The 13,937-nt window shown below is 41.2% G+C and overlaps 1 protein-coding gene across 1 annotated transcript in view; it reads right to left on the bottom strand.

Moving 5' to 3' along the window:
• The window catches only part of LOC145345062 (scavenger receptor class A member 5-like), a 93,806-nt gene extending 80,229 nt beyond the window's left edge, over positions 1-13,577 (bottom strand). Inside the window, exons 1-2 of the mRNA XM_080192614.1 lie at positions 13,353-13,577; positions 316-458 (exon numbers count right to left, since the gene is read on the bottom strand). Of these exons, the coding sequence (XP_080048740.1) occupies positions 316-433 (118 nt within the window). The 5' untranslated portion in view covers positions 434-458; positions 13,353-13,577. The remainder of the gene's footprint in view (positions 1-315; positions 459-13,352) is intronic.
• Positions 13,578-13,937: the final 360 nt, after the last annotated feature.

Here is a 13,937-nt window from a genome sequence, read left to right as displayed (position 1 = left end):
ACCCATTGATACCAACTCTCTGCCTCCTATTAGACAACCCGATTAGGCAATTGAAGAAATGCACTAAAACTTCATTGATTAGTAATAAGAAAAATCCAGCTCAAAAGCAATACTGGAATGGGCAGGAATTGGTGAACTTGGGAGCTCTTTCAACCAATCACATTTATGAAAATCACTTTGGGCTTCCAAGTCGTAGTTGTCAAATAGTAATCAGAATAACAGCAGAGAAGAGAATGGGAGGTGATTCATCTTTCAATGAAAACAGTCATGCTTTTCTATTCATTTCCAATTCTCTTCATAAGGAAGGATACTTACTTTCTTCACAGAGATTCAACTTTGAGAGATTTCTTCCATCAAATTCAAGTGATTCTTCACACATTGACCCATTCTCCTGAACCTCATTTGGGATGAGAGGCAGATCTTTGTTCTCCATTTATTCTGAGCACTGAAGACTTCACCTGAGAAATGAATAGCTCAATTATTGAGTTGTGTGAAAAAAATTTTGCTTCAAATGCTAAATCGCTAATTTTCTAGCTGTCTTAATTTAATAAGAAACAATTTTAAAAAGTCAGATTCTGTTCATGCTATTATTTTTTTTCTTAGCCTTGCCTAAGAGGAAAGTTCAATTCCTTTGCTGGCATGTGCAGCATATTACATATGACGGGGGATTCTTTCAGGTGGGTAAATCCCACCTGAAAGATGCTGCCAACGCCAGCAGAAAATACTCTCATTTACCCACCAGCATGGGCACTTTGTCCCAATTCAGAAGAATCGTGGCCGACAACATTAGCAGAGAAAGATCCTACAGCATTTTTAGATGCGTGCTTATTTTAAGGTAGAAGTATTTGGAGGAATAACCAAAAATTTGGATGAAGAAAATGATTTTAAAGAATCAAGTAACGAAGTGGCTTATGGAAAGAATTCCAAACTAGGTGGCCTAAGATATAGCTATCAATTGTGAGGCAACGGGAGAGGTGAGACTGGGGAAGAGATAGGGAAATGCACGTGAGGCCAGAATCAGGGGAATAGAAGTTTTGAGACAAGGTAGATGAGAGGTCATTAGAGGTAGATAGAGCCAAGGCCAAGAAGAGGTTTAAGCATGTGGATGTGAATACTAAATTTAACATGTCAGGGGATTGAGGGTCAGAACAGATCAACAAGGACTGAAATATTGGCCAGAATTCTCGGACCTTGCCCTGCGCCTGGGATTCCTGTTGTTGTGAATGGAGTTTTGGCTGAGCACCAAGTTCTGTTGGCAGCAATGGCGGGGTGAACAAGATCAGAGAATCCCGACCATTGAGTGAGTAGAGCTTGGTGAGAGATGGGATAAAGACAGTAGAGCTGTGCATGGTATGGTTTTACCGAGAATGGGAGTCCATCCAGGATTATTCAACTCTGGAGGTTTCAAGGGGATGAATTATGATATTATCTACAGATAACTTGAAGAAGGGGCAGGCAAGGAAAATATTGTGGAGGTAACAATGGGCCAATTTTGTGATAGTAACGGATTGGGCCCAGCCAACATGCAGTTCCCCCTAAGAGGTGTAACCTGTCTTCATGTACAGCAGGCTGGCTTGAACTCGTTCTGCGATCTCACAATTTTGCTCAGGTGTGCAGTCACTGATGTTAACCAACTCCACATTACTATCAGGTAAGCCCGCACCAAGTCCGTCCTTTTCGGAAGCAATCAGCCCGTTTTAATTATGCATTGTGATCCCCTTGCCCGTTTGAGACCATCACATTTGTTTGTAATACTTATAAAAAGTTTTTCCCGTTTATTTAAAAAGCAGGATGGCAACAAATATAACTTATTTGTTGGGGAGACCTTCGTTTTGCACTCTCTTTTTCCTCACGGATCATTCTTTAGCTGAAAAACTGTCCCAGTGCACCAACAAGTTGAGTTGCACATGGATGGAGTCAGAACTCATCCACACTGCACAGCAGGAGCAGAATGTTTCGCATTCCTGAGAAATACCATTGCAAATTCATCCGTGTAAATACAATGCTGTTAACAAATTGGAATGCTGCAGAAGAACAGTAAAATGAATTAGAGAAAAAAGCTTCCACAGCTTTGTGCTAGAGCATGAAGATGTTTCAGTAAGAAACATTTGCTGCATTTGTCCACAAACGTTTTTGTGATGGTGTCAGTACATGATGCCACATGTTAAAACAAAATTAAAAAAAAAATACATTCTGTCAGTTAAAATAAAAGTCACTTGCCAAATGACAGAGGGTAAAAGCTTCATGCCTGCCACTGGGGTAAAGTATCCACTGCAGCAGAGAACATCTGTTTCATGGTAATCTTTATCCTTGTTACTAACATAGAAACAGAGGAAATAGGAGTAGGAGTAGGCCATTTGCCCTTTCAAGCCTGCTCCGCCATCCCATTATGATGATGGCTGATCATCCAAAGCAATAACCTGTTCCCACTTTTCCCTCATATCCTTAGATCCCTATAACCCCAGAAGCTATGGGGGCGATCTTACTGGCCCGTCCCACTGGTTGATCGGCATGGTGAGCTGGTAAGATCATGAGAGAGGTGAAAAAGCAGGTGGCTGCCCAGTTTCCCATCTCTCGCAAAACTACTGGGACTGTGTAGTTTGAGTGATCAGCCTCACAGCTGGGAAGGGTGCAAGGCTGATTATATTATTTAAGTCAGAATTTAAATATTACTACTGAGCCTGAGTTGGAATTGTCCAGGCTTACTTGCCTTAACGGCCTTGCTGGTGAAGGTTCTCACTGGCAAGAATCCATAGCAACAGGGACCAGATGTCATGACCTCAGCGGTGGGACCGGTGGGGGGGGCTGCACACTCTGCAATCGGTGATTGGCCTGGACGATAATCAGCCAGGGCAGGGTGTGAAATGGGCAGCTATAGGCTGGGGGACAGGATGGGGGTGGGGATTGAAGTCAGCCGGGGGTGCTGCCAGAATTAGGTGGGGGAGAAACAATCGGACAGTCTGGCATGACCGGTGGGGCTGAGGATGTGATTCCTGGTGGGTGGGCGGAGGAGTGAGATTTCTCCAAGTGCATTAATTGCGTACTCTTGGAAACACTTGATGCACTGGGAGATTGGCGCATGTGCAATGGCGCCTGCTAGCTATCAACAGCTGGCTTCTGAGTTAGAATAGACTTTGTCCACCCGCCTAACTGTTGTGAATCACATTTTGCCTCTTTTTTGCACTAAAGTGGCATGAGGTCATGTCTGAGAGCTCCAAAAAATGGGCACGATTCTCTGCCATTTTCACGTTCATTTGGCACTTAGAATGTTTTTGGTAAGACCGCCCCTTTATTTCTCTCCTTCTTGAAAACAATGTTTGGCCTCAACTTCTTTCTATGGTAGAGAATTCGACAAGCTCACCATTCTCCAGGGGAAGGAATTACTCCGCATCTCAGTCCTAAATGTTTTACCTCGTATCCTTAGACCGTGAACGCTGTGAATTCCCCTGCCATCGGGAACATTCTGCATCTATCCTGTCAGCCCTGTTAGACTTTTATAGGTTTCTATGAGATTGCTCCTTATTCGTCTAAACCCCAGCGAATATAACCTTAACCAACTCCTCATAAGTCAATTCTGCCATGTTGGAATCAGTTTGGTATACCTTTGCTGTACTCTCTCCATAGCAAGAACATTCTTTCTCGGATACAAAAACCAAAACTGCATACAATGGTCCAGGGGTAGTCTCACCATGGTATAATGGCAGTAAGACATCTCTGCTCCTGTACTTTAATACGCTTACTATGAAGGCCAACATATAATTTGCCTTCTAGACTGCCTGCTGCAGCCGCAGGCTTACTTTCAGTGGAAACCCAGAATGCAATTTTCCTGCCTCGCCCGCCATAAGAATTGTAGCAGGTGGGACACGGATCATGCCAAGGTGTGTTGACCTTGGGGCAGGACATTCCAGTCTTGGGGCAAGCGTGGCCAGAAAATCCTGCCCCCAGTTTCTGTTGCACACTCCCATCTCTCTATCTATAGCCATTCAGATAATAATCTGCCTTCCTGTTTTTGCTGCTAAAGTGAATAACCTCACATTTATCCACATTATCCAACATCCACCATGCATTTCCCCACGCATTCAACTTGTCCAAATCATATTGAAGCAACTCTGCATCTCTCGCCTCCTCCCCTCCCCCGAACATTGTGCTGTCTGTAAATTTGGAGATATTTAGTTCCCTCATCTAAATCACCAGTATATATTGTGAATAGCAATAGCACTGATCCCTGTGGTACACCATTAGTCACTGCCTGCCACTTGGAAAAAGACCCATTTATTCCTATTCTTTAAAAGCAAATTACTGAGGATGCTGGAATCTGAAACCAAAAGTGAAAATGTTGGAAAATCTCAGCAGGTCTGGCAGCATCTGTACGGAGACAAAAAAGCTGATGTTTTGAGTTCAGATGGCCCTTTGACAAGGGATTGTCTGGACTTGAAACATCAGCTCTTTTCTCTCCTTACAGATGCTGCCAGACCTGCTGAGATTTTCCAGCATTTTCTGTATTCCTGTTCTGTTTCCTGTCTGCAAACTAGTTTTCTATCCATCTCAATACACTACCTCCAATCCCAAGCACTTCAATTTTATGTGCTAATCTCTTATATGAGACCTTGTGAAAAGTCTTTTGACAGTGCAAATAAACCACATCCACTGGCTTCCCCTCTTCCACTCTACTAGTTACATGCTCGAAGAATTCCAGTAGATCTGTCAAGCAAGATTTCCCTTTTGTAAATCCGTATGGACCCTGCCCAATCCTGTCACTGTTTTCCAAGCGTTCTGCTATTAAATCTTTTATAAAGGACTCTTGAACTTTCCTCACTACTGACATCTGACTAACTGGTGTATAATTCCCTGTTTTCTCTCTACCTTCCCTGTTTTCTCTCTGCCTCCCTTTTAAAATAGTTGGGTAACATCAGTTACCCTCCATTCCATAGGAACTGTTTTATAAAATATTGGAAGATGATGACCAATGTATTCACTATTTCCAGAGCCACTTCCTTAACTAATCTGAGATATAGATTATCAGACCCTGGGGATTTATTAACCTTCAATCCCATTAATTTCCCCAACACCATTTCCCTGCTAATACTGATTTCCTTCAGTTTCTCCCTCTCACTAAAACCCAACATTTCTGATACTTCAATAGTGTCCTCTTTTATGAAGGCAGAACCAAATGTACTTAGTTGGTCAGTCACTTGTTTGTTCCTCATTACATATATTCTCTGTGGCCTACATTTGTGCTCACCAAACTTTTTCTCTTCACATACCTATAGAAGCTTATGTTTTTACATTCCCTACTGAGACATCTTTAACCCAGCACTAGGGAGGAAACATACCACCCTCTCACAGTTGAATCCCCTACAGCTATTGTATTCTCACACTTTTTAATTCCTCTCCCATGCAGCAGAACCAAACATGGTTCAATGAATTTGGCTGCTACTGCTTTACGCTCAGAGGCCATTCTCCCCAACAGTACCCAAAGTGATATATCTGTTTGGAAGGGGAATAGCCACAGAAGATTCCTGCACCACCTTTCTAGCCTTCCTGTTGTGCTTGGTGGTCACCCATTCCCTTTTTGCCTGTGGAGTCTTAGCCTGTGATGTGACCGCCTCTCTATATGCATTACCCATGATGCTCTCTGCCTCATGGATGCGCCACTTTTATCCTGGAGTGCAGCTGCGATCAAAGACATGAGGAGACCAGTGGTTACACAGAATAAAAGAACAAGGAGACCAGTGAAGACACAGAATAAAAAAGCATGAATAATTTCTACTTTATAAGTTAAAAACCAAGTTACAAACTAATTAAATAATAAAGGAATTCATGCCTGCATGATGTGGGAGCTGGTGGACCCTACTGTCGCTCCCTAGTGAATATGTCTGTAGTAAGCATTGGTTGCTTGAGGAACCGAGGCTCAGAGTTGATGAGCTGGAGTTGAAGCTTTGGACGCCACGACATATCATGGAGGGGGAGAGATACCTGGTCTCTGTGTTTCAGGAGGCAGTCGCACCCATGCGATTAACTACTTTGAATTCAGTCAGTGGTCAGGAACAGGAGAGTGTGGCCATGAATGAGGCAGGTAGAAAGATCAAAAAGATAGCCCTGCAGGAGCCTCAGCCCTTGTCCCTGTCCAACAGGTATTAGATTATTACTCTTTATGTGGATGAGAGAGGGCCTGTAGGAATGATGAGCAAACTGACAACGACAGCGTGGTTCAGGGCGCTATTCAAGTGGGGGGAAGAAAAGATAAATGTAACTGGAATTGGGGACAGTATAGTCAGGGGAATAGACACTGTTCTCTGTAGCCAGGATCGAGAATCTCAAAGGCGGCATCGCCTGCCCGATACCAGTGTTCAGGACATCTGCTCTGGGCTGGAGAGGAACTTATGGTGGGACGGGGAGGATCTAGTGGTCGTGATCCATGTAGGTACCAATGACATAGCAAAAATTGGGAAAGAAGTACATTGTAAGCCGTTTGACAAGTTAGGCGCTAAATTAAAGAACAGAACCTCCAAGGTTAGGATCTTTGGATTACTTTGTGAGCCATTGGCAATTTTGGAAAATGAAACGTAGAACTTGAGAGGTGAATACATGGTTCAAGGACTGGTGTGGGAGAAATGGATATTGGTTTGTGGGACATTGCCATCAGTTCTTGGGAAAATGGGGTTGTACCATTGGGACAGCCTACATCTGAGCCAAGCTTGGACCAGTGTTTTGCGGATTGCCTAACTAGGGAAGTAGGGAGAGCTTTAAACTAAAGAGTGAGGGGTGAGGGGTCAGTTGCTTGGAAAATTAGGAAGTCGAAGTTAAAGGTAAAAATGCATGTTAGTGATCAGTCTGCATGTCAACAGAAGACTACAGTTAGGGACAGATCATATGAATGTTACATTACATCAAGGACTCATACAAGACACCTAACTAGGAGAAGGGAACGTTCCAAGAATGGAAGTTTAAAAAAAAATCAGGGTTATATGAGGCAGCAGTGGCACAGGATAGTGAGAAGGGAGTTGACCCTCACAGTGTGACAGGTTGGGGCAAGAAACCTAAATGAAAACTTGCAACACAGAGCAATCCAGGGTTGCAAACAAATGTAAAAAAATGAATCTAAATGTTCATTACCCGATTACATGAAATATTTGCAACAAGATAGATGAATTGACAACACAGATTGCAACATGCGAGTATATTAACAGTTACAGAAACATGATTGCAAGGTGACTAGGACTAGGTACTCAAAATTCTTGGGTATACAATGTCCCAAAAGAACAGGCTAAAGGGAAAAGGAGGTGGGGTAGCGTTGTTAATCAGAGCAGGTTCGGAGCAGTGCTGAATCATGATATAAAGGCAGTGGATAGTGATGTAGAATTGGTTTGAGTTGAAATGAAGTCATCTATAGACCTCCCAAATGCGACCTCTCAAGAAGTCAGTGCATAAGTGGGGAAATATCAAAAGCATGTTTGAAGGGAACTGTAATTACCTTAGGAGATTTTAATCTGCATATTGACTTGACAAACCAAACTGTCAAGGGCAACATCAAAGAAGAATTTGTGGAGTGCATCAGGAAGAGCTATGAGGAGAGGCTGAATAAACTAGGCTTGTACTCGTTAGAGTTTAGAAGAATGAGGGGAGATCTCATTGAGACGTATAAGATGATGAATGGGATGGATAGGATAGAGGTGGAGAGACTCTTCCCGCTCAAAAAAGACAGTAGGACTAGGGGGCACAGCCTCAAGATAAAGGGGAGGCGGTTTAGAACGGAGTTGAGGAGGAACTTCTTCACTCAAAGGGTGGTGAATCTCTGGAATTCTCTGCCCGTTGAAGTGGTGGAGGCTGCCTCGCTAAATATTTTTAAGAAGCGGGTTGATGGGTTCTTGATAAGAGAGGGGATTAAGGGTTATGGGGAGAGGGCGGGAAAGTGGAACTGAGCCACAACAGATCAGCCATGATCTTATTGAATGGCGGGGCAGGCTCGAAGGGCTAGATGGCCTACTCCTGCTCCTATTTCTTATGTTCTTATGTTCTTATGAATTCCTTTTTAGAACAATACATTGTGGAACCTACCTGGGAATGGGCTATTTCAGATTTGGTTTTGTGTTATGATGGAGGATTAAAAAGGGATTCTGTTAAGGATCACCTGGGGGTAGGAATCACAATATAATAGAATTCTAGATATAGTTTGAGGGTGAACACCAATGAACCATAACCAGTATCCTGAACTTAAATAAGGCCAATGTCTGAGGGAGGAGTTGGCTGAGATGAACTGGGGAATCAAGACAAGATACAGGCCAGCAGATGAACAGGGACAGATATTCAAACAGCTGATCCAAATGCTCTGCAGGAGTTTATCTCAATCAGAAAGAGGGATTCCATGAGAAAGAGGCAAAATCCATGGTTAACAAAGAAGATCGAGGATAATGTTAAATTGAAAAGCAGGATATATAAAGTAGCAAGGAATAATGGGAGACTAGAGGACTGGAAAGTTTTTAGGATCCTGCAGCAAAAGACTGCAGGATTTTATGAACATAAGAAGGGAAAAAATAGAATTTTGGGAGAAAACTTGCATGCAGCATAAAAACAACAGTAAGACTTTCAATGGATATGTAAATAGGGAGTGGGCGGCAAAGGTAAATGTAGGACCTCGACTGAACAAGGCTGGTGAATTCATAACAGCAAACAAAGAAATGGCGGATGCGCTGAATAAATTTTTGCATTAGTCTTCACCATGGAAGACATTGCAAATATCCATGAGCTATCATATGGGCTGATTTCAAATAACATGGTAAAACTTACAAAAATTGTAATCACAAGTGATAGAGTATTAGAGAAACTCAAGAGGCTAAAGGCAGACAAGTCACCAGGATGCAATGAACTACACACTAAGGTTTCAACAGAAGTGGCTGCAGAGGAATGAACTCATTGGTTGAGATTTTTTTGTAACTTGCTAAATTCCAGGAGGGGTACTAAAAGTTTGGAAATCAGCCAATGTGATTCCCTAACTTAAAAAGGGAGAAAGGCAGAAGGGAGGGAAATATAGGTTAGTTAGTTTAACATTTATAATTGATAAGACGTTGGAGTCAATGAACAAAGACAAAATAGCAAATCATTTACAAAAGCTGAATATCAAGCCTAGTCAACATGATTGAAATAAAATCAGTTTTTTACAGAGTGGAAAGATGTGAGTTCCGCAGGGATCAGTTCTTGGCCACAATTGTTCACTATTTGCAAAATGACCTAGAGAAAGGAACAGAATTTAAGGTTTCCAAATTTGTCAATGATACCAAGATAGGTGAAAGGGTATCTTGTGAAGAGTATGTATGCTTCCAGGCCCACTTCCTTAAGTACTCTGGGATGATGATTATCAGGACCCGGAGTAGTATCCATCTTCAATCCCATTAATTTCCCCAAAACCATTTCTCTACTCATGCTGATTTCTTTCAGCTCCTCTCTAAAACATGGTTCTCTCAGCACTTTTGGTACATTATTCATGTCTTCCTTTATGAAGACTGAAGGAAAGTACAAATTTAACTCTTCAGCCATAATAGGAATAAAGAAATGACTGAGGAATTAAATTTATACTTCATAAAGGAACACATGAATAATGGCGAGATGTTTTCACAATGGGAGTCCCTTGAGCAAGGGAGCATAGCTATAAAATAAAGGACTAGTCATTTAAAAGTGAGGTGTGTAGAAATTTCTTCTCACAGAGAGAGTAGCTGGGGATGCTTCCTGTACATGTGTCAGTCCTGGAAATATTCTCCCCTTCCCACATTGAGCAGGGGGAGCACACCATGGTTTTGAACTCTTCTGCCATGACTTACGCCTTTAAATTAAGCCATTTAGAAGATACCTAACATCAAATAATATCAATTACTCTATGATCCTTCTTCCCTGGTCCTTGTCACTGCAGAACATTGCCCATACAAAATATAGACCATAAAATAAAGACCTTATAAACTATAAGCAATAAAGTAGTTAAGTACTCATTCAATCAGCTACTTCCACTTCCCCACGTAATGTTTGAATCCTGAAGTCACCTCAGGTGCTCCAATCTTCAAGATAACACTCAAATTTCTTACTGCACTCTTACAAATTTTCCTGTGATGTCACTCTTTTTGCTTTTTTAAAAAAGAGCTGACTGCAAGCACACTCTTCCCAGACTGCTTATGGCCATTTTGACTGCAAGGACACTCTCCCTAGCCTACTTCTCTGTGATGCTGACTGCAAGCGCACTCCTCCCTCATGTAAAAGTTTTACTATAAACTGCACCCAACGAATCAAAATAATTCATGACAAATTATCCTTGAAATAACAAGATTGTCCCTTCCATGGAAAGTTTTCATCGAGGATTTCAGCCTGCCTTTATTCATCACTCAATTTGAAGCAGTTACATAATTGGCATAAAGATGAAAAATGTATGAAAGTAACTCCCTTGTTAACAGCACTCTAGGTGCACCCAGACCACATGGATTGCAGCAGTTCAGGTGGCTCAACACCACTCTCTCAAGGGCAGTTAGGGATGGGCCACAAAAATTGACCTAAGCAGCAACATCCACAGCCTATGAAAGAGCAAATAAAACAGGCCCATAGCACAGCCATGAGCACTGCAGAAGAATATTTACTCTTATTTGATTTGATTTATTATTGTCACATGTGAAAAGTATTGTATTCTTGCACACTATAGAAACAAAGCATACTGTTCAGAGAAAAGGAAATGAGAGGGTGCAGAATGTAGTGTTACAGTCATAGCTAGGGTGTAAGGAAAGATCAACTTAATGCAAGGTAAGTCCATTCAAAAGTCTGACAGCAGCAGGGAAGAAACTGTTCTGGAGTCAGTTGTCACATGACCTCAGACTTTTGTATCTTTTTCCTGAAGGAAGAGCGTGGAAGAGAGAATGTCCAGAATGCGTGGAGTCCTTAATTATGCTGGCCGCTTTGCTGAGGTAGCAGGAAGTGTAGACAGAGTCAATGGATGGGAGGCTGGTTTGTGTGATGGATTGGGTCACATTCATGACCTTTTGTAGTTCCTTGCGGTATTGGGCAGAGCAGGAGCCATACCAAGCTGTGATACAACCAGAAATAATGCTTTCTATGGTGCATCTATAAAAGTTGATGAGAGTCGTAGCTGACATACCAGATTACTCAGGCATACAGCCCTTCTTCAAATCCTGCCTTGGGTTCTTCAATATCCTGGTGATCACACAGTTGCTGGAGCAATGATAAAGATAATTTCCGTTTTATTTGTGAAAATTTATGTTTGTTAAGTAGCTCTGGGAAAATCTAGAGATTTGAGCACATTATTTTTGACAATCAAATGTTTTGTTGCCTGTCTTGGCAGTAGATTAAATGTTTTCAGTTTCCCAAGCAACACATGGAATGGACAGCATCTGTGTTCCCTAATGGTTTAAAGATTTTATGTGCTTAAGAATGGGATTATGATTGGATTTTAGACACAGGCTCAGAAATATCACTTCTTCTTACCTCTTAAAGCCACTCCCACTCCCTCTCTCCATTCAGAAATCTATTCTCAAATGGAAGAGCCTCCACGATATTCTAAACTTAATAAATTTATTTATAGCTTTACGTTCCATGCAGTTTAATGAATGAAATAAATCCGTACATTAATAATGCTTCAACAAAGGAATATTTTCTCTTGACCAATATTCTGTTACACTATTCTTTTACATTTAATAACTTTTTACTGCTGACGATGTGAGGAACAACTTTTTTTACACAGCAAATGAATAGACTCTGCAATGTTCTACCTCAGAGTACAGTGGAGGCAGAATCAATCCTGATTTTTAAGGGGAGCTGGAGAGAAATAAATTGAAGAGAAATAAATTGCAGGGAAAAAGCTGGAGAGCGGGATTAGCAAGCGTTGTTTTTGCAGAGAGTCTGCATGGTCACGACAACCCAAATGGCCTCCATTGCTGTTAAGGTAACCATTCTTTTACATTATAGTCTGGTGCTTAGAACAATACTCCCCCGTTGGTATACAGCCAGCTGAAACAATTTGCAATTGTATAGATATTGTGTAGTTAACAATGTCCCCAGATGCTTTGCAGCAACATTATCAGTCAGAATTTGACACCAAGCCTAAAGTGATATTAATACAGATGACTAAAAGCTTGATCAAAGAGATAAATATTCATGAGTATATTTGTTGAAAGGAAGAAACAAATAGAGAGATGAAGAATTTTAGGGAGCAATAAATTCAAGGGTTTATGGTCTATATAGCTGAAACAATGGCTGGCATAAGTGAAGAGATGGAAATCGGAGATCTGCTAGAATTGAAAGAATGTGGAAATCTGGAAGAATTGTAGGTTTGGAAGAAGTTAAAGATAGAGAGTGGCAGTCCTGTCTTACTTACAACACATTTCCAAAGCACAGGAATCTTTTTACACTGTAGATTTTTATCTCGCTAATGTTGTTCCTTATAATCTTTTTTAGGAATGTACCATCACCATATTGGTCATTTAATCATCTGCTGCTTCTGCCCAATCACAGATTGCTTCTTTTTATTCTCTACTGTGCCTCCTTTTACTTGGATCTGTACCTGATAATCTTCCAGTTGCAACAACCTGCCTGCAACATTAACCTTATATTTCTCCTTCCACTGGCTGATTGTTGTCAGTATTTTCTGTTTCATCCTTTGTAAGTTTACTTATCTAGCTCAGGAGAAGATGCAATGCAGTTACTGCCAGCCAGCTGGCATCAACAAGCAGGATCAGAACTTAATCATTCCTGGGGGCGGGGTCAAGAGTTCCTCTGGTCACCTGTCGCAGTGACATTTTAAACATGTTTGTGAAGATTCTCCATGCTCAATATTTGTAGTGAATGTGTGACTATTCCCTTTTCAAGCATGATCCTTATTTTGCTGGCACTAGCTAGCAGAGAGAACTTCACAGACATTTTTAAAGTGTCGCTGCAGAAGAACTTCCAAAGGAATTCTTCCCTCTGGTTCGAATGGCCCAGTGCCACCACATGTGGTGCATTACCCACTAGAGTGATTCCAGGATTCTGTGTTTCCAGCAGGGAGCCAGATTCACAGTAACTACAGGCTACAATGCTGCAGCCCAAAACCCCAACGCTTGATCCCTACGAGTGCGATTTCCCAGTTAGGAAGCACAAAGATTATCAAAGAATCTCATCATAGGAGTGGGTATTTTAATTGCCAGAAGTGCACAAAAAATCTGATTGTACTTAATAATATCATCTAAGCTTTTGAACAGTAAGAAGCTGTTTTTCATGTATTCTGTACACATAATTTTAGAGGAATAACTGAAGTTTAAACACTGTTTATCATTTTTAATATAAAACTATGACAAATCATTTATGGTAAAGTTAAAATGACTTACCTTTGTGTTAAAGAACCTTTTGTGTTTTCTCCTTGCAGTTATGGTTAAAGCAACGTTGCGTCATTTAAACTGAAGTACGGTATATGTTAAAACCATTAGGATGATTCACATTCTTTGAACTTTGAATACTTGTGTATTTCTTTAAAGTGACATATGAACATGGTCGGTCATTAAACACAGTGCATGATCCTACAACAACATTGTATCAATGTTGTCACTAGAATGGTCCTGTTCTTAATCCAAAAAAACTTTTCCCAGAAAGGAAATTGTGAAATAATGGGAGGTGGAAAAGATTTAAGGGAGGAGACGGAATCTGCATCAGGCCTGTGTTCCAAGAGTTCTGTAACTCAAGAAGTTGTTATTACTGCAAATGTTGAAATGTCCGCTCTTTTGATGGGGAAGTGTATTGGTGCTCCCTGCTGATGCTGTTTGTCATTGATGTTTTGTAATCACTTTAAATGTCAATTGACAGACTATTTTATTCAGCTATGTTCATTATACAATGCTGCTGTATTTCTCTGTTGCTGAATTGCTGGCACCAATAAGCATTGCTGGCAAAAGCAGATCATAATATTAGTGGAGGCT

The sequence above is a fragment of the Carcharhinus amblyrhynchos genome, chromosome 7, assembly GCF_965287045.1.
Source record: "Carcharhinus amblyrhynchos chromosome 7, sCarAmb.v2.hapA, whole genome shotgun sequence".
In the NCBI taxonomy this organism is placed as follows: Eukaryota; Metazoa; Chordata; class Chondrichthyes; order Carcharhiniformes; family Carcharhinidae; genus Carcharhinus; species Carcharhinus amblyrhynchos.
The sequence above is the reverse complement of the archived record's forward strand: the minus strand, read 5'-3'. Positions and strand labels throughout refer to the sequence as shown.